The 18,386-nt window shown below is 41.3% G+C and overlaps 1 protein-coding gene across 4 annotated transcripts in view; it reads right to left on the bottom strand.

The window, feature by feature from the left end:
• Positions 1-11,754: 11,754 nt before the first annotated feature.
• SERPINB11 (serpin family B member 11) overlaps positions 11,755-18,386 on the bottom strand; it is a 31,232-nt gene continuing 24,600 nt past the window's right edge. For all 4 annotated transcript variants that reach the window (XM_043444269.1, XM_043444271.1, XM_043444270.1 and 1 more), the window contains 4 exons: positions 16,915-17,032; positions 15,471-15,613; positions 14,649-14,804; positions 11,755-12,756 (listed from right to left, as the gene is read on the bottom strand). In XM_043444269.1, the coding sequence (XP_043300204.1) occupies positions 12,352-12,756; positions 14,649-14,804; positions 15,471-15,613; positions 16,915-17,032 (822 nt within the window). In that variant the 3' untranslated portion in view covers positions 11,755-12,351. The remainder of the gene's footprint in view (positions 12,757-14,648; positions 14,805-15,470; positions 15,614-16,914; positions 17,033-18,386) is intronic.

Raw genomic sequence — 18,386 nt, 5'->3', positions numbered from 1 at the left:
ATTGGCAAATTTTTGGAAGAATGAATTCCCAAAGTGGCCCTGTTATTAACTGGTGACTAACAGTGTTTTCCTGCTTCCAAAACCCGTTAAATGCCTGGCCACAGAGGATCCTGCATCAGCTTCAAGGCTTCGGAAAGCAACCACCATCAGAGGAGAAAAGCAAAACAAATAGGTCAAAACAGAGAAATGACTACACAGAAATGAGTTCTCCTTACTAGGGCTTGTCCGTGAGTGTGAATCTCATTTTCCGCTCAGACATTTGCATTGCTGAATTAGTAAATTTTAAATGTTGGTGACATTTATAAAAGGGATTCAAAAATCAAAGTATGTGCAAGACTTTCTCATAGAATATTAAAGAATATAATTGGGAGAAATGAAAAACAATTTAAACAGCAGGATTTATCATGCATATGGACTGGAAAACTCTAAATACTACAAATATATCAATTCACCCCAAATTTTTCATTGATTTATTTTTTGCTATGCCAATCAAAACCCAGCATTTTTATGTGTATGTCTTTGTAAATCTACAGGTTGATCCTAAAATTTATATAAAAATAAAGAAGGCCAAGAAGAAAATCTTGAAGTATTAAAAAAAAAAGTTGGCCCTCTTTATTTTTATATAAATTTTAGAATCAGCCTATTGATTTATAAAGACATACACAAAAAAAAAAAATGCTGGGTTTTGATTGGCATAGGAAATGTAAACTATAAAGCTACAGTAATTAAGAGAAGTGCAAGGATATACAAATAGAGTGGTAGAACAGAACAGAGGTCGTGGCTCAGTCATGACTGACTCTTTTGCGACCCCATGGGCTGTAGCCCTCCAGGCTCCTCTGTCCGTGGGATTCCCAGGCAAGAATACTGGAGTGGCTGCCATTTCTTCCTCCAGGGGATCTTCCAGACCCAGGGACAGAGCCCAGGTCTCCTGTGCTGCGGGTGGTCTCCTGTATTGTAGGCAGAGTTTTTACCAATTGAGCCACCAGGGAAGCCGCCCCGACAGAACAGGGAAGCCAGAAGTAGATCAACCAATTTGGTCCTGATTTAAAACAATGGCATCATTAGGTGAGTGTCCAGGCAGGAGGCTGTCTTCTCAATAAGTGTTCTGGATCAACTGGGTATTCATAATTTTAATGGCGTCTGACCCCTATTTAACAGGAGTCACAGAATAAATTCAGATAATAGATCTTAAGGAAAAGGGTAAAACACTAAAACATCCAGAAGATTAAAAGGAGAATATCTTCATTAACTTGGTTTAGACAAAAATTTCTTGATCACAGAAAGCCTTAGCTATAAAAGAAACGATTGATAAATAGGATTCATTAAAATTGAGAACTTCTGATCTTCAAAGAGACACATTGGAGAAAATGAATAGACAAGCCATAGAAATGTAAGAGCTACTTGCAATAAATATTTCTGACAAAGAGCTGTTATTCATTACATTTAGAATTCTATGAATCAGTAATTGAAGAAGGACAAGGCAACCCACTCCAGTGTTCTTGCCTGAGAAATCCCATGGCAGAGGAGCCTGGCGGGTGTCCACGGGGTCACAAAAGAGTCAGACATGACTGAGCGACTAAACAACAACAAATCAGTGATACGAGGAAGGACAACGCAACAAAAAGTTGTGCCATAGAAGAACAGGTTCTTCACAAAAGAGGAAATCCAATTGTTCAAAGTGTGTAGAAAGTGTCTCAACACTATTAGACAATGGAGAAATGCACATTAAAACCACAATAATGTACCTCTACCCACCCACTAGAGTAACTGCTGTGAAAAGGACGAATAATACCAAGAGTTGTTCAGGAGACAGAGTGCCTGAAAGGCCCTCTGATTGCTCGTGGAGAACAAACTGGAAAAGCTATTTTGGAATGGCCTTTGGTCACATCTTCTGAACCTGGTCTTAAGTCTGTACCATAAGCCAGCTGTTTCAGTCTGATATCAATGTGCATATATCTGTTACTAAAGTAACAGATTACTTAAATCTGTTTTACTAAAGTAACCACATATTCTGTTTCTCTCATCATTTGCACCCTCTACATTTAGTGCTAAATTCTCTGGAAATTCAGAGACCCTAATGTATTTTAAGTTCAGCTATATGCAAGCAAAAGCTTGACTTTCAAGTCTACTGTCACCACTGTGAATCTAGAAAATACACTGAGAAAATTCAACAATGTCTTTCCCATGTTGTACATGAAGACAGGTACATGGAAACCCAAGGGAGAAAATAACCCTCAAAAATTATCTCAAAATAACCACCATCACCCTAATTCCAAAACCAGACGAAGATGCCACAAAAAAGAAAACCATAGGCCAATATCACTGATGAACATAGATGCAAAAATCCTTAACAAAATTCTAGCAAACAAAATCCAACAACATATTTAAAAAATTTTACACCATGACCAAGTGGGCTTTATCCCAGGAATGTAAGGATTCTTTAATATCCACAAATCAATCAATGTAATACACCACATTAACAAATTGAAAGATAAAAACCATATGATTATCTCAATAGATGCAGAGAAAGCCTTTGACAAAATTCAACACCCATTTATGATTAAAACTCTCCAGAAAGCAGGAATAGAAGGAACATACCTCAACATAATAAAAGTTATATATGGCAAACCCACAGCAAGCATTATCCTCAATGGTGAAAAATTGAAAGCATTTCCCCTGAAATCAGGAACAAGACAAGGGTGCCCACTCTCACCACTACTATTCAACATAGTTTGGGAAGTTTTGGCCACAGCAATCAGAGCAGAAAAAGAAGTAAAAGGAATCCAGATAGGAAAAGAAGAAGTGAAACTCTCACTGTTTGCAGATGACATGATCCTCTACATAGAAAACCCTAAAGACTCTACCAGAAAATTACTAGAGCTAATCAATGAATATAGTAAAGTTGCAGGATATAAAATTAACACACAGAAATCCCTTGCATTCCTATATACTAACAATGAAAAAACAGAAAGAGAAATTAAGGAAACAATACCATTCACCATTGCAACAAAAAGAATAAAATACTTAGGAGTATATCTACCTAAAGAAACAAAAGACCTATACATAGAAAACTATAAAACACTGATGAAAGAAATCAAAGAGGACACAAACAGATGGAGAAACATACCGTGTTCATGGATTGGAAGAATCAATATTGTCAAAATGGCTATACTACCCAAAGCAATCTATAGATTCAATGCAATCCCTATTAAGCTACCAACGGTATTTTTCACAGAACTAGAACAAATAATTTCACAATTTGTATGGAAATACAAAAAACCTCGAATAGCCAAAGTAATCTTGAGAAAGAAGAATGGAACTGGAGGAATCAACCTGCCTGACTTCAGACTCTACTACAAAGCCACAGTCATCAAGACAGTATGGTACTGGCACAAAGACAGAAATATAGATCAATGGAACAGAATAGAAAGCCAGAGATAAATCCACGAACCTATGGACACTTATCTTCGACAAAGGAGGCAAGGATATACAATGGAAAAAAGACAACCTCTTTAACAAGTGGTGCTGGGAAAACTGGTCAACCACTTGTAAAAGAATGAAACTAGAACACTTTCTAACACCATACACAAAAATAAACTCAAAATGGATTAAAGATCTAAATGTAAGACCAGAAACTATAAAACTCCTAGAGGAGAACATAGGCAAAACACTCTCCGACATAAATCACAGCAGGATCCTCTATGACCCACCTCCCAGAATATTGGAAATAAAAGCAAAACTAAACAAATGGGACCTAATGAAACTTAAAAGCTTTTTGCACAACAAAGGAAACTATAAGCAGGTGAAAAGACAGCCCTCAGAATGGGAGAAAATAATAGCAAATGAAGAAACAGACAAAGGATTAATCTCAAAAATATACAAGCAACTCCTGCAGCTCAATTCCAGAAAAATAAATGACCCAATCCAAAAAATGGGCCAAAGAACTAAACAGACATTTCTCCAAAGAAGACATACAGATGGCTAACAAACACATGAAAAGATGCTCAACATCACTCATTATCAGAGAAATGCAAATCAAAACCACAATGAGGTACCATTACACACCAGTCAGGATGGCTGCTATCCAAAAGTCTACAAGCAATAAATGCTGGAGAGGGTGTGGAGAAAAGGGAACCCTCTTACACTGTTGGTGGGAATGCAAACTAGTACAGCCGCTATGGAAAACAGTGTGGAGATTTCTTAAAAAACTGGAAATAGAACTGCCATATGACCCAGCAATCCCACTTCTGGGCATACACACTGAGGAAACCAGATCTGAAAGAGACACGTGCACCCCAATGTTCATCGCAGCGCTGTTTATAATAGCCAGGACATGGAAGCAACCTAGATGCCCATCAGCAGATGAATGGATAAGGAAGCTGTGGTACATATACACCATGGAATATTACTCAGCCATTAAAAAGAATTCATTTGAATCAGTTCTAATGAGATGGATGAAACTGGAGCCCATTATAGAGAGTGAAATAAGCCAGAAAGATAAAGACCATTACAGTATACTAACACATATATATGGAATTTAGAAAGATGGTAACGATAACCCTATATGCAAAGCAGAAAAAGAGACACAGATGTACAGAACAGACTTTTGGACTCTGTGGGAGAAGGTGAGGGTGGGATGCTTTGAGAGAACAGCATCGAAACATGTATATTATCTATGGTGAAACAGATCACCAGCCCGGGTGGGATGCATGAGACAACTGCTTGGGCCTGGTGCAATGGGAAGACCCAGAGGGATTGGGTAGAGAGGGAGGTGGGAGGGGGGGATCGGGATGGGGAATACATGTAAATCCATGGCTGATTCATGTCAATGTATGATGAAAACCACTACAATATTGTAAAGTAATTAGCCTCCAACTAATAAAAATAAATGAAAAAAAATTATCTCAAAATATCATTTGGTAAAGTAAACCAACTGAAAACCATACAATCATTAGGAATTGTTTGTATAAATCCTATTGCATTCTGTAAATGAATACCAAATATACTGAATACTGGATATATATCCAAAATATATAGAATGCAAAAACCAAGTTTAACATAATATAGGAGATATGATAGTTTTTAAAATGAAACCTAAGCATGTATGTATTATATTCTGGAAGGATATTGGCACAATTTTAACCAAAGTTAGAGTTAAGGGAAGAATTATTGAGTTTTTTTCATTATGATTACCTATAATTTCTAATGTTTATGCCACTGGGTAAATTTTTGTAACTACAGAGTCTCTGTATATTTTCATTGGATTTAGGGGTGTAGATTCTATTCCATTAGGAGTCTTGGGTTCCATCCCTGGGTCAGAAGGATCCCCTGGAGAAGGAAACAGCAACCGTTCTAGTATTCTGACCTGGAGAACCCCGTGGACAGAGGAGCCTGGTGGGCTACAGTCCACGGGGTCGGAAAGAGCTGGACATGACTGAGCGACCGAGCACAGAGTACGAGCATCCTCTTCCGTTGGTGAGTGTTGACATTTACTTCTAACATGTTTTTTCAGAAGATAGCCTCTCACTTTAGAAATATTCAGAGAGGTCTGGTTAGGGAATACAATTATACTTCAGTAAAAAAAAAAGAGAGAGAGAAAATTATCCAAAAACCCATCAACAGGTGGTAGCTGTACATTCTTCTTTCCTCTATGCCCACTGCAGTAGAGGAAATGGGGGTCATATAAGAATGAAAAATGAGGCCAGCAGCATGGGAATTTGGCCAAAGGGATAATAGACATGTCAAAGCAAAGATGAACGCTAAAAAAAGCTTGAGGAGACACAGGATTTGCATAGTCTCAACAAATCTCCTCGATAATACTTAGTAACTACAAAGGAATAAAAAAGTAACTTAACAGTGGAGAAACCTAACAATTATCCAAGTGACCAAGGTAAACATCACCAGCCATAAGACAAGCGAATGTGATGAACCCCCTAATAAGCTGTACTAAGGACACATCATTTTTCTGGTTATTTTGCCTAAAATGCATAATCTCACTCCAATTAAGAAAATACACTGGACAAATGCAAATTAAGAGATGTTCTATAAAATAATGCATCACTCTTCAGAATATCAAGGTTACAAAACTTTCACAGACTGAGGGAGACTAAGAAGAAATAACATCTAAATACAACATGAAACGCTGGGCATAAGAGGACACTAGTGGAAAAAAAATGGGTAAAATTCAACTAAGATTTGTAGTTTAATAAATAAGGCTGTCCAAACGTTTATCTCTTATTGTTGATGTCTATACTATGGTTTTGTAAGATGTTAAAATTATGGGAAATAGAGTGAGCAATATGAGGGAATTCTTTTTTCTGTTTGCAACTGTTTCATTCAGAATGAAAGAGATTTCTTAAAAAATAAGTGCTTACAACATGATGAAAAGAAAAGAAAATCTTAAAATTTCTGAGTCGCTGCCGTAAGCCAGGGACTGTTCTAGGCACAGTGATGAGTGAGGCAGCCAAGCTCCATGTGTCCCTTCTTTGGCAGATCATGCACACACTGATCAAATAAAGAGGAAAAGTAGAACTGTTAAATACAAACTGAAAACATTTAATAAGTCAAAATTTAATAAATATTTATAATGCTCGTTGAAATTACTCGTAAACTATTTTACCAGTAGGATTCACGATTCACAAAATTAAAATCTGTGGCACGCTCCCCTCTCTCCCCCGACAAAGCCTTCCATCTAGTGGTGAGATGGGGAACTGCAGCAATATATCTACAGCCTCGAGGTTCGAGTCGGTTCTCTTAAAATGCTTTAATCCCTAAACTTTTAGGGATTAAAGGATTTTAAGAGGATCTGAAGCAGAAGTTGTGTTAGAACCTAGATCTCTAAACTGCCAGTCTAACCCCTCTTCCAACGTCCACAAATGTGCTGAGTAGAACTACAGCAATAGTGCAGAGGATGGCACTTGGACGCTGTTTCGGACCCAGGGATGCGTCTCCTACATCCGCAGGCAGATGGCTTACCACTGCACCACCTGGGAAGCCACACAGCCAAGCTGATGAACTCAAATCTTGGCTCTCCAATTAACAACCTTAGCAAGTTACTGACATTCTCTAAGTCTTGCTCCAAATGACCCAGTAACCTGGCATCACATAGAGTTGCAGGGATCCAATTGGTTTTTTAAAATACTTCAAACAGTGTCTGGCAGGCAGTAACTCTTCACTAAACCTTAGCTCTCCTTGCTCATGACAATCTTCTCACAACACCCAATTGTCATTACTATTCTGAAGTCTGTCTTCTCTGCTAAAAGGTAGGATTTTGAGGACAAAGATGGAGGCTCTTTGTTATTTACTCTGTATATCTATGGCTTAACATGGTGCTTGGAACCCAGTGGGTGCCCAAGAAATGTTTTTTCAAGAAATGAATCAGGATATCCATGAATGATGAAATGACAAAAATCTCTTAAAGTCATTCACTCTGAGCAGCAAATTTGGCATTGGCCAGAGGTACATGCGCCTTCCCCAGTGGCTCAGCAGTAAACAGTCCACCTGCAGTGCAGGAGCCAAAGGAGATGCGGTTTAGATCCCTGGGTCGGGAAGATCCCCTGAAAAAGGACCTGGCAACCCACTCCAGTGTTCTTGCCTGGAGAATCCCATGGACAGAGGAGCCTGGTGGGCTCATAAAGAGTTTAACACAACTGAGCGACCTACCACAAGCATATACTCTATCGAGGACAGCAGTACGAGAGCTTTATTTCGAGCTCAGGGTGCCCAGAAGCAGGCATAAAGGCAGCCATATGTAGCCAGTTGTGTTAGCTGGATACCTAAGCTAACTTTGTTGTACTTACAAATAAATTGGACTTAGGATTGTGCTCTAGTAATGGAACTTGTTCGTATGTAAGGGACTTGCCATAGTGTTGAGGTAGGGAAATCACATAACTTATCATTGAAACCAGAGCACAAGGACAGCAGAAGTGAGCCAGGATGGAGCCGTCACACTAGGATCAAGACTGTCCGATCACCCAGGCTCCGCAAGGAACAGCACATGGAGAAGGAGACAGATTCCTCAAACGCAGGACTTGGACGGGGCATTTCTCCAGTAAGAAGCCTTTGTTACTGCCATTCCATCCAGCTCCTGAAATTTTCTGAGAAAAAAAGTGACAAGTCAAAGGTAAAGAGGAAAAACTGGATTTATCAGTAAATACACAAACAAATCTCTCACTCACCACTGGCCCAAATAGTGCTGTGTTTTGTTTTGCTTTGTTTTTCTCTCTCACTTTGTCATTTAAATTTGCAGCAATTTAACCTGGAGGAGACACCCTGAGCAGAGATGCCTGTCCAAGCTGACCACTGATGCACTGTGACTCAGAACCTAGTGTGATGCTACTTACAGCGCATGGTGGGTACCAGGCTTCCCAGGGCTGAGAGGTGTGGATGTGAATGCATTAAGCAAGCAGCGATTTTGTCTGAGTCACTGTGACATCTTGTGTCCCAAACACCAGTCTGGAGGCTCAGTGTTCTTGCAACAAAAAGGGGAATAAAAGACCATTGATAAACTCAGAAGAACTTCTAAGTATCAGAAGGAAAAAAGACAAGAGAAATGAAAATGTAATACCATCAGAGAACACTTGATGAAAATGTAGAGACTTTCTGGGTTTTTTGAAAGCCGGGTAAAGGATATACCCCTTCCTACTTTGCTCCCCACTTCCTTTATTTTTAAACTCGTAGTCTTTAGCTTTTAATTAATAGTAGTGTTTTGGAGTCATTTCAGATTTTCAGGAAAATTGAGCAGAGAAAATATAGAGCTTTCACGCACTCTCCTCCCCTCCCCCAGTTTCCTCAGCTGTTAACCCTGCCATTAGCATGACACATGGGTTACAAATCGTAAGCCTGCATTATTTTAGTTATTGTTATTAATTAATTGGATTACTTAACTACATTATTGTTAACTAAATTCCATAGTTTACGTCGTGTCCGCTCTGTATTTCACATCCTCCACACTTGGCCAAATGCATAACGACAGGTGCCCTCCAGTTCGGTGTCACGCAGAATGGTTTCATAGCTTGAAGTGGTGGACGCAGGTTGTTTCCGTGTCTTGGCTGTTGTAACAAATGCTATAATGAATGCAGGAGCACAGATATCAATTTCATTTCCTTAGGATATGTAACCAGAAGTGGGATTGCTGGATCATATGGTAGTTCTACTTTCAATGTTTTTGAGGAACTTCTCTACTATTGTCAATAATGGGTGAATCAACTTCCCACCCGTGGTGACCAAGAGCTCCCTTTTATTTAAACTTTTGCCTCTTGAACTTTTGTCTCTTTTCAATGACGGCCATTCTAACAGGTGTGAGGTGATGGTGCGATTTTGATCTGTGTGTCCCTGATGATCAGCAATGCTGCACACGTTTGTGTACCTGTCAGCCTCGTGTGTGCCTTCTTTGGAGAAATGCATATTTAAGTCTTTTGCCCATTTTTTACTGAGATATAATTGACATATAACATTAACTCTTTGAAAACAAATATCACTTATCAATGCATAAATGTGGAATCTAGAAAAATGGTATAGATAAATTTATTTGCAAAGCAGAAACAGAGACACAGTCAGAGAGAACAAACGTGTGAACACCAAGGGAGGGAAGATGGGGTGGGGTGGATTAGGAGATTGGGATTGACACAAATACATTATTGATCCAAGGCATGAAATAGGCAACTAAGGAGAACCTACCATATGGCTTAGGGGACTCTACTCACTGCTCTGTAGTGACTTAAATGGGAACGGAATCCAAGGAAGACGGGATATATGTGGATGTATGGTCGATGCTGGGAAAGATTGAGGGCAGGAGGAGAAGGGGACGACAGAGGATGAGATGGTTGGATGGCATCACTGACTCAATAGACATGAGTTTGAACAAGCTCTGGGAGTTGGTGATGGACAGGGAAGCCTGGCGTGCTGCAGTTCATGGGGTCACAAAGAGGTGGACACAAGTTGGTGACTGAAAAACAGCAATGGCTGGTTCACTTTGCTGTGCAGTAGAAGCTAACATAGCTCTAACATTATAAAGCAACTATACTCAAATTTTTTTTAAAAAAAGCTCTTTGAGAGAGTGAAAACAGCCATGTTCTCCATCCCCAGCAGTGGGTGCTCGAGGAGCTCCTGGCTTCTCACAGCAAAGGCTCAGGAGCGTGACCCCCCTCCGCCGTGCCCAGAGGCTGGTTTGGCCACCGCCTCTCCAAGTCCTGTGTCTCTGCCCAGGGCCCATTGGTGCTTTTGAAGCCCTCTCTGTAATGGTGACAGTCAGCTCAATTCCCATCCCTTCAGGGGACTCTGAGGTTCTGGAATGGAGGCTGTGACTGGACACTCACTCTGAGTCTCTGTCAGGGAGGGAGGTCCTACGGCTCAGCGTGGTCATCCCCCTGCCCAAGCCTGGTCCCGCGGCTCTGCTGAGCTTCTGCACAGCCCGCACCAGGGGCCGTGGAGAAGGACCCAGCATCCACCAGACAGACTGCCTTCATTGTCTGTCCTAGATGTGTAAAGTGAGCAACTCATTTTTCCACACCGGTCATTGCTGGGCTGTGGCTCTCACAGTGCTGCAGTAAACTTGCCGGGTTGTCCCTGGGCTGGGCCAGGGTGGCTTCCTGGCTTTGTGCCGTGTGACACATGCACGCAGTAAAGGACCTCCAGTAGAGCACGTGGGGCCATTCCAGTGCCGTGAGGCAAGCTCACACGGCATTTTAAGGAGATATTCTTCAGTTTTATACTCTCTGGAAATCATTGCTTGCTTGCTACTTTACATGTTATTATTAAAGAATAAGGGCTTCCCTGATGGCTCAGTCACTAAAGAATCCTCCTATAATGCAGGAGATTGCCCACAGCACAGGAAACCCAAGTTCGATCCCTGGGTCTGGAAGTTTCCTGGAGAGGGAAATGTCAATCCACTCCAGTATTCTTGTCTGAAAAACCCCATGGACAGAGGAGCATGGTGGCTACTGCACAGGGTGTCACAGAGAGTCAGACATGACTGAGCATGCATGCATCCTTCAGGGTCCCAGGAGGGAAGTTGAAAACCCATCCTTGTCCGCCACCACTGGCAACAATAAGAGGATGGCCCATCACCGAGGGAAGGAATCAATGGCGGTCTTGGACTGACTGTTCTAAGACAGTATAAGAGAAGGGGGATTTGAGGGACTCTTCTGTGAGAGTTCTGGAAGGAAGCGTTCATCAAGGTGACACTGAGAAGGCAGTGAATGTATTATGGACACTATTATCTGATCATCACTTCATGTTATCACAAATAGAAATTAAGGAGGATTTCTTTTTTTTAAATTATTTTATTTTGTTTTTTTGGCCACATCTAACAGCATGCAGGGTCTTACTTTCCTGACCAGGGATCAAACCCCATGCCCCCTGCAGTGGAAGCTCTGAATCTTAACCACTGGACTACGAGGGAAGTCCCTAAGAAATTTTTCTAATAAAATATTCTGATTGATGTCTGGTTTTTTCTGTTGTGAATTTTACTCACTGCATTATTGTGAATATTGAGCGCTTCCTGGTGTTTAGAGGTAAAGAATACACCTGCCAATGCATAAGACACAGGTTCTATCCCTGGGTTGAGAAGATCCCCTGGAGAAGGAAATGGCAACCCATTCCAATATTCTTGCCTGGAAAATCCCATGGACAGAGGAGCCTGGCGGGCTACAGTCCATGGGTAGCAGAAGAGTTGGACACACTTAGCGGCTGAACAACTAAACACTATTGAGAAAGAAAGAGAAGGATGGAAGGAGAGAGGGAGGGAAAGAAAAATCTGATTCAGTTTAGAGCCTAAAAAGATTTAGCCAAAGATTCTCCTAAAACCTGCACTGAATCAGACTTCCACTTATCCATAGTCTTTTCTCATGTGTATTGAGCTACTGCAGAGTACTAACAATCCTCCAGGAATTCAAGGCATTTCATGTATTTATTATAGTCAATACAGAATTCATGATGTTATATTTACATATACAAGGAAAATAACAGATTTTAAGACCCAGCCAAAGTTGAAGCCCTTACATTGGTCTTCAGGTAAAGTGGCCACTTAACCAAGAGCTCACTGATACAAACAAGTCAAGAAAATCTAATCTTCTAAACTATTTCCCACTGACTGGATCATATCACCTGGATAGCACTTAAACGAGGCCCCAAAGATAAAACAGACAGAGAGGCTTGTTTGTAGTTATAGCTTCTTCCATGATGGGCATCATCTGAGGCTTCACCAACTCGTGGGATAAGCTGGGAGATGCCCTAGACCGATTCTGCAGAGGAGCAAACAGGCATGGAGGAGGGTGAGGTATGGACCGCTTTTAGTCCTGGCTGGTCGCTGCGTCTCCTCTGTGACCCTGAGCCTTGCTCCACCCACTCTGCTCAGGGAGAGGCCAGCTTGCCACAGAAGAGAATCATGTTGGTGTGAAAGTGCCTGATGAAGAGCAGGAAGGGGCGGTTCGCCAGGAACTGAGCTCGGACGGGAAGTCTTTTTACTGCCAGAACGTTGCCAGTGGCCACGGCTGCCTCCGTGCCCTCCTCGTTGACCTCCACATAGGACTTGTGGATGACCTTTGATACAAAGAGGCCCTTGACTGGTGATATTCCAGAAAGATCTGCTTTGACCTGGCTGAAGATGTCTGTCATCCCGAGGGACTCTAACAAGGAATTAAGCTCGTACTTGATCTCCAGTTTGAATCTTGGGAGATGCACTTCCACGTCCCTCTCCACCATGTTGGATGGGCTGGTCCATTCCTGAAAGGTCTTCGAGTTCAGCTGCTTTTCTACCTAAGAGACAAAACACGAGTGACCCAACGAGAGCTGAACACATGCCCTCCATGTTAAATGCTATTTGTTTTCTAATTCTTGGTGTCAACAATTCAACATCAGTTTCTTCTCTACCTTTAAAATGTGCTCAAGTTCTGTCTGAAAAAAGCAAAAACGTCACGTGCAGCCACACCTTCCCTCTTCTCCTGTCTACTTCTCATTGATGCTTCATAATTAAACTTCTCAGTGTGTATCCTACACTCTTTGCCTCATCTCCTCAGCAGGTAGGCATCTCTCAAATGCCCTCTATTGCCGTGAAGTCATTGTGCCCCATTTCCTGGATGAATTCAACCATCTCTTCTGGGCACGTACATCTGAAACATGAGTCACGTCTCCTTTATGAGCTGGTTTCTCTGGGTCACGCTCTAATCCTCCCGTGTCCTGCCCTCATTGTGCTGGAAGATTCTGAACCCTGGATGCCCTCTGCCTTCACCCAGCAATTCAGTACCTGTGTCTGTGCTCCGATTTCCCCCCAAGCAGCCTCACAACTCAGACCTCTCACCCTACATCCAGTTTTAAGAGTTTCTGAAGCCCTTCAAATTCTACCCTTGGTCATTTGAAACTCTCTGTTCAGACCTCCCTGCAGCTCCAAACTAGTATGTCAAACCCCATCAATCTACTACAGGAGTTGAAAAGTTTTTTGTCATGTTTTTCCCCATCCTGACAGTATAAAATCAGACATAAAATAAAGGCAGTTTTAATTCCTAAGCCCGTTTTCCTTCTGTGCTTTTCTGCCCTGATCCAAGCTACCAGGACTTCATGTCAGACCCACCTCGCTCCCTCATACTTCTAAGGCATTTGCACTTGTCCTTTGCTGTGGTCGGAGCACCAGGTACTGCCTTTGTTCCACTTCATCTCCTACTTATCCAGTGAGCCTGGCATCGAGATTACCCTACTAGGATACCGTCCTGATCTCCTCACTCAAATTTGGACTCTCTCTGCTTCCACATGGCTTTCTGCAGGGTCTATCTCAGCACTCCTGACACTTCACCTCTGTGTTGTAACCACACATTCATCTGTGTTTCCAGAACACAGCAGAGTTTCCAGCATGCTGTAGACACTATGTTTGGTGTATGAATGAATAAATGAACAATTAAATAAATGAATCACAATTTAATAAAAGCCATTTCTGGGACATCCCTGGCAGTCCAGTGGTTAAGACTCCACCTTTCCAATTCAGGGGGCACAGATTTGATCCTAGTTGGGGAAATTAAAATCCACATACTTCACAGCACAGCCCAAAGGCAAAAAAGACCACTTCTAAACTGCTTCCAACTGCTCCATGCCTCCAAATATCTTCCGCTTAAGCCCACAGACCTCCAGAGACCTGAGCTCCCCCTGCAGTGGCCACACCTCTGACACGCATGCCGGCACAGCCCGCTCTCCAGAGCACACACCCCACCCAGGCGTGTCCAGAAGGCTTCCCTGCTCGCCCAAACTAGGGTCGAACGCAGGTCTCCCACATTGCAGGCAGATTCTTTGCTGTCTGAGCCACAGGGGAAGCCCGCTGTAGAAAGAGGTTTCCCAGATGTCCAATGGCCAGTGTGTGCATGTGTGTGTGCGTGCATGTATGTGTGCATCTGTATGTCTGTGTGTACTGGTACCACAGGCACTTCTGCCTCCAGCTGCCCTTTCTTTAAATGTAAGAATAGATGGTTCTCCCTAAATACATCATCCTGAAGTCCCTGACTTCAGGATGTCCACCCTTTGCTCTCATAGCACCTGGGCAGAACTGCTGAACGTGATAGAACTAGTGACTGGCAACACTGTGTGGTCATAAAATACATATCGCGCGTGTGTGTGTACACATACACCCACGTCTTCGCTGCACATTAGCATTCTCATAACCTCACCTGGTCTACGTCAGCCGTGCCCACTGGAAGCAGAATGATCATACCGAGTGTGTTGTTGACATAGGGCAGCTCCAAAACCTGCATCTGTGGTTCCTCGATGACGGCCAGTTTAAACTTCCCAGTCTGATACATCATCTCCACAGTTACACTTTTACCCTATGTTTAAAAAAAAAACAAGTTGTAATTAGATGGTACAGTTACATATGTGTGTGTACAGGTATGCATACTGATTTTCCTTTCAGAATAACAAGGATAACTGCATTAGCACCAGAAAGGCACGGGTAAAACAAAAATGACAAAATACACCCTGTATTACATTGCTTTGCAAAGTTTATAAGTTTTTTTAATTTTAAAATGTCTGTGTTAGAGCCTGGCTAGTTCAGATAGTATACATACTAACAAAAATGATAGCATATATGTTTCCCCAAAACAAAGGCAAGGTCTCTAAATAAAGTGATTTATGTGGGAAAAAGAGATTATAGGATAATCTCCTTTTTTTGGATCTGATTAGAGACTTTCTGGGAGAAAAATCTACAACTAACTTTGCTGTGTTTCTAGAGAAACTATTTGCTAGAGAAAGCATGTCTGGGAAGAATGTAGACCCAGAAGAACAGTAAAAAAAGGACAGACTTTCTTCTAGTCCTGATCACCCCATTAGGTGCTCTTTGAGAAAGGTCACCGTCACTTCATGGGAGCAACAAAAACAAAATTCATGGAAGCACAAAGCCTAGAACCAGTATTTTCACTGCAACTTTCTAAATTGTCTTTAATGAACATGGCATTCTCCAAAATTGATTATCCATCTGAAAATAAAATACTCACCTTACTTAACTGAAAAGGGGTTTTAAATGTCTCTCGTTCCTGAAATTTATTCTGCCATTGTCCTTTGAAATATATGGCATTCACCAGGACCATGACACAGGAGGGCTCAATTGTGCCTTTTCCAAAGAGGTTAGTGACTTTTCCTTGTAATAAAAAAAAAAAGAATAAATAATGTATTTGGATTTGAACTTATTGATAGTAGAGAGTTGAAGAGTTACAAGAAATCTGGAGCCTTTGTTAAGGCTAATTATGGATTTGAGATGCCAGAAGAATTCCTTCATCTGTGGCCATAAAGCATGTCCTTGTCAAATGATGTTTATTTCAAAGAATATTGAATGCTTTGTTACTTCTAATCAGAAGTTGGCATTCAAGGAATACCAAGTATATTAGCTATGAATCAACCTGTCTTGTAACTAGTCACATCCAATGCTTTCTTATACGTAATTGCTTTTTAAAAAAATTCTATAATTCTTTTTTTAAAAATTCCTATAGTGTGTTAGCCGCTCAGTTATGTCCCAATATTTGGGACATAGCCCGCCTAGCCTGCCAGGCTCCTGTGTCCATGGGATTTTTCAGGCAAGAATACTGGAGTGGGTTGCCATTTCCTTCTCCAGGGGATCTTCCTGACCAAGAGATCAAACTTGAGTCCCTTGCATTGCAGGCATACTCATTACCATCTGAGCCACCAGGGAATCATCTCCTGTGGCTTAATTTTAATATCTATCAGACTTTATAGTTACTAGTACCTCACCAGTTGCAAATATGTTACATATTCCAAAGATTCACTGGTCCTTTCAGTATGCTAACTTTAGTGCATCACAAGCATATATGCCAACACTTGAAGGAAAAATGTATCTGAAAAGTCAGGATTTATCAAACTATACCAATAATTTCTTGCTGTAAATATATTGATCAAAATGGAACACCAAGCCCTCTTGGAGCATTTTGGAGTGTTGCAATTTATAGCATTTTTTGGAATATAATCTATCATATAATATAAAACAGGGGTATATGAAATATCAGACTTTAAGCTTGATGAGAGCTTTCATTTTTATTGAACTTATGGACCAAACACAATACCTAGCATGTAATAACCATGATGAACATCATTTTATTATATATATATACATACATATATGTGCATACATATACACAAATTAATGGATAAATAAATAAATACACAAATTAGTGACAAAATAACGATAACAGTCTAAACAAATATACAGCATGTGGATCTGTAATGACAGACAACACTAATCAATCTACGCTCAAAATTTTTACAAAACTTCCATGTGCCAGGCATTGTTCCAGGCACAGAGCACTAAACTGAGGCCAGAGCACTAATCTAAACAAACACATCTAGTTTCCCCCTTAACGTTAACTCAGCAAGTTTATCAACACAGCTCAAATAAAGTTTGGAGACACGTGGTTGACTTATCCTCACCATCAGTTTTGCTTTCAACCCAAGCATTGATGGTTTTCCTTGTTTCTTCAGCAGACCGTTCAAAATCAACAGTTTGCAGCCTGGCTTGATACAATTTCTCAGAACAGTGTAAGTATTGCTGTAAAAGAAAGGACAGTTGCATAACACCAAAAAAATAGTGTAAGGAAAGTTATTGCTTAACTGGATTCTTTTGTGCCTGAATCCACGGAAAGCTTAATTGAGAGTAAAATCTGGCCCTTGACCCAGTTCTTGCCCTGAGCTGCGTCCAGCTGTGGCTGGAACATGCTTACGTGACTACTCACAGCCCACGCGGTGGGAGTTTTTCCAGACGAATCCTGGGATATCAGTATCTTCTGACACAGACCGAGACAACCTAATGAAACTAATGGAGAGCTTCTCAAGTCAGCTTCTCACATCAGATGTAATCATCATGGTCTCAAGTACAATTACGCCCAGATCATGGAAGCTTTGAGGGAGACCAAAGAACAAGAGAGGGGCCCACGGCTGTTAATCCCCTCACTTCAGGTCCTCTCCGCAAACGTTCTCATTACGCTGCTAGGGCTATAGAAGGAAATACCTCTGAAATATCTGTGATACCAAGATGGGCCACACTAAGTTGCCAAAACTCTGACAATCCAAATCTTGTTGAGTATAAGACGTGGCCTGCACCTCCAGGCTAGGGAAGAACATTAGAAAGTCAAGGCTGTGTCTTGCTTCACCCAGCTGACGTTTAAGTTGTTGTTGCCCAGTTGCTCAGTCATGTCCAACTCTTTGTGACCCCATGGGCTACAGCATGCCAGGTTTCCCTGTCCTTCACTATCTCCCGGAGTTTACTCAAACTCATGTCCATTGAGTCGGTGATGCCATCCAACCATCTCCTCCTCTGTCGTCCCCTTTCCTGCCTGCCTTCAATCTTTCCCTGCATCGGGGTCTTTTCCAATGAGTCGGCTCTTCTCATTAGGTGGCCAAAGTACTGGAGCTTCAGCTTCAGTCCTTCCAGTGAATATTCAGGGTTGATTGACATCTAAGTAACACTGGTCAAACCAAAGCTGTGTCACTGAATCTAGGATTTCACCTCAATCATTGCAGGATAATGTAGTATTTAATATACAGGAAAATGGGTTTAGATAGGGATCAAATCTAGGCTTTGTCACTTGATGTCTGTGGCCTTTAAAGAATCTGCTTCATGATTGTAGAACTGATAACAATTTTATAACTATATCTTACAGGACTGTGTAAGGAATACATGAGATTAAGTAGAATGACTGGCCTGTAATAAACTGTATATGTTAATGCCTTTGGAAAATGGCATTGTTAGTGTTAGAATTTGGGAACTAGAAAGAACATAGTCTATCCTCTCATTTTACAGGTAGAAGGGATTTGCCCAAAGTCATGCCTCAATGGGAACAGCTCTCTTGGCTCCCAGCCCAGTTTACTTTCCATTAACTCTCAATATTCTGCCATTAAGGACC

The sequence above is a fragment of the Cervus canadensis genome, chromosome 23 (assembly GCF_019320065.1).
Source record: "Cervus canadensis isolate Bull #8, Minnesota chromosome 23, ASM1932006v1, whole genome shotgun sequence".
In the NCBI taxonomy this organism is placed as follows: Eukaryota; Metazoa; Chordata; class Mammalia; order Artiodactyla; family Cervidae; genus Cervus; species Cervus canadensis.
The sequence above is the reverse complement of the archived record's forward strand: the minus strand, read 5'-3'. Positions and strand labels throughout refer to the sequence as shown.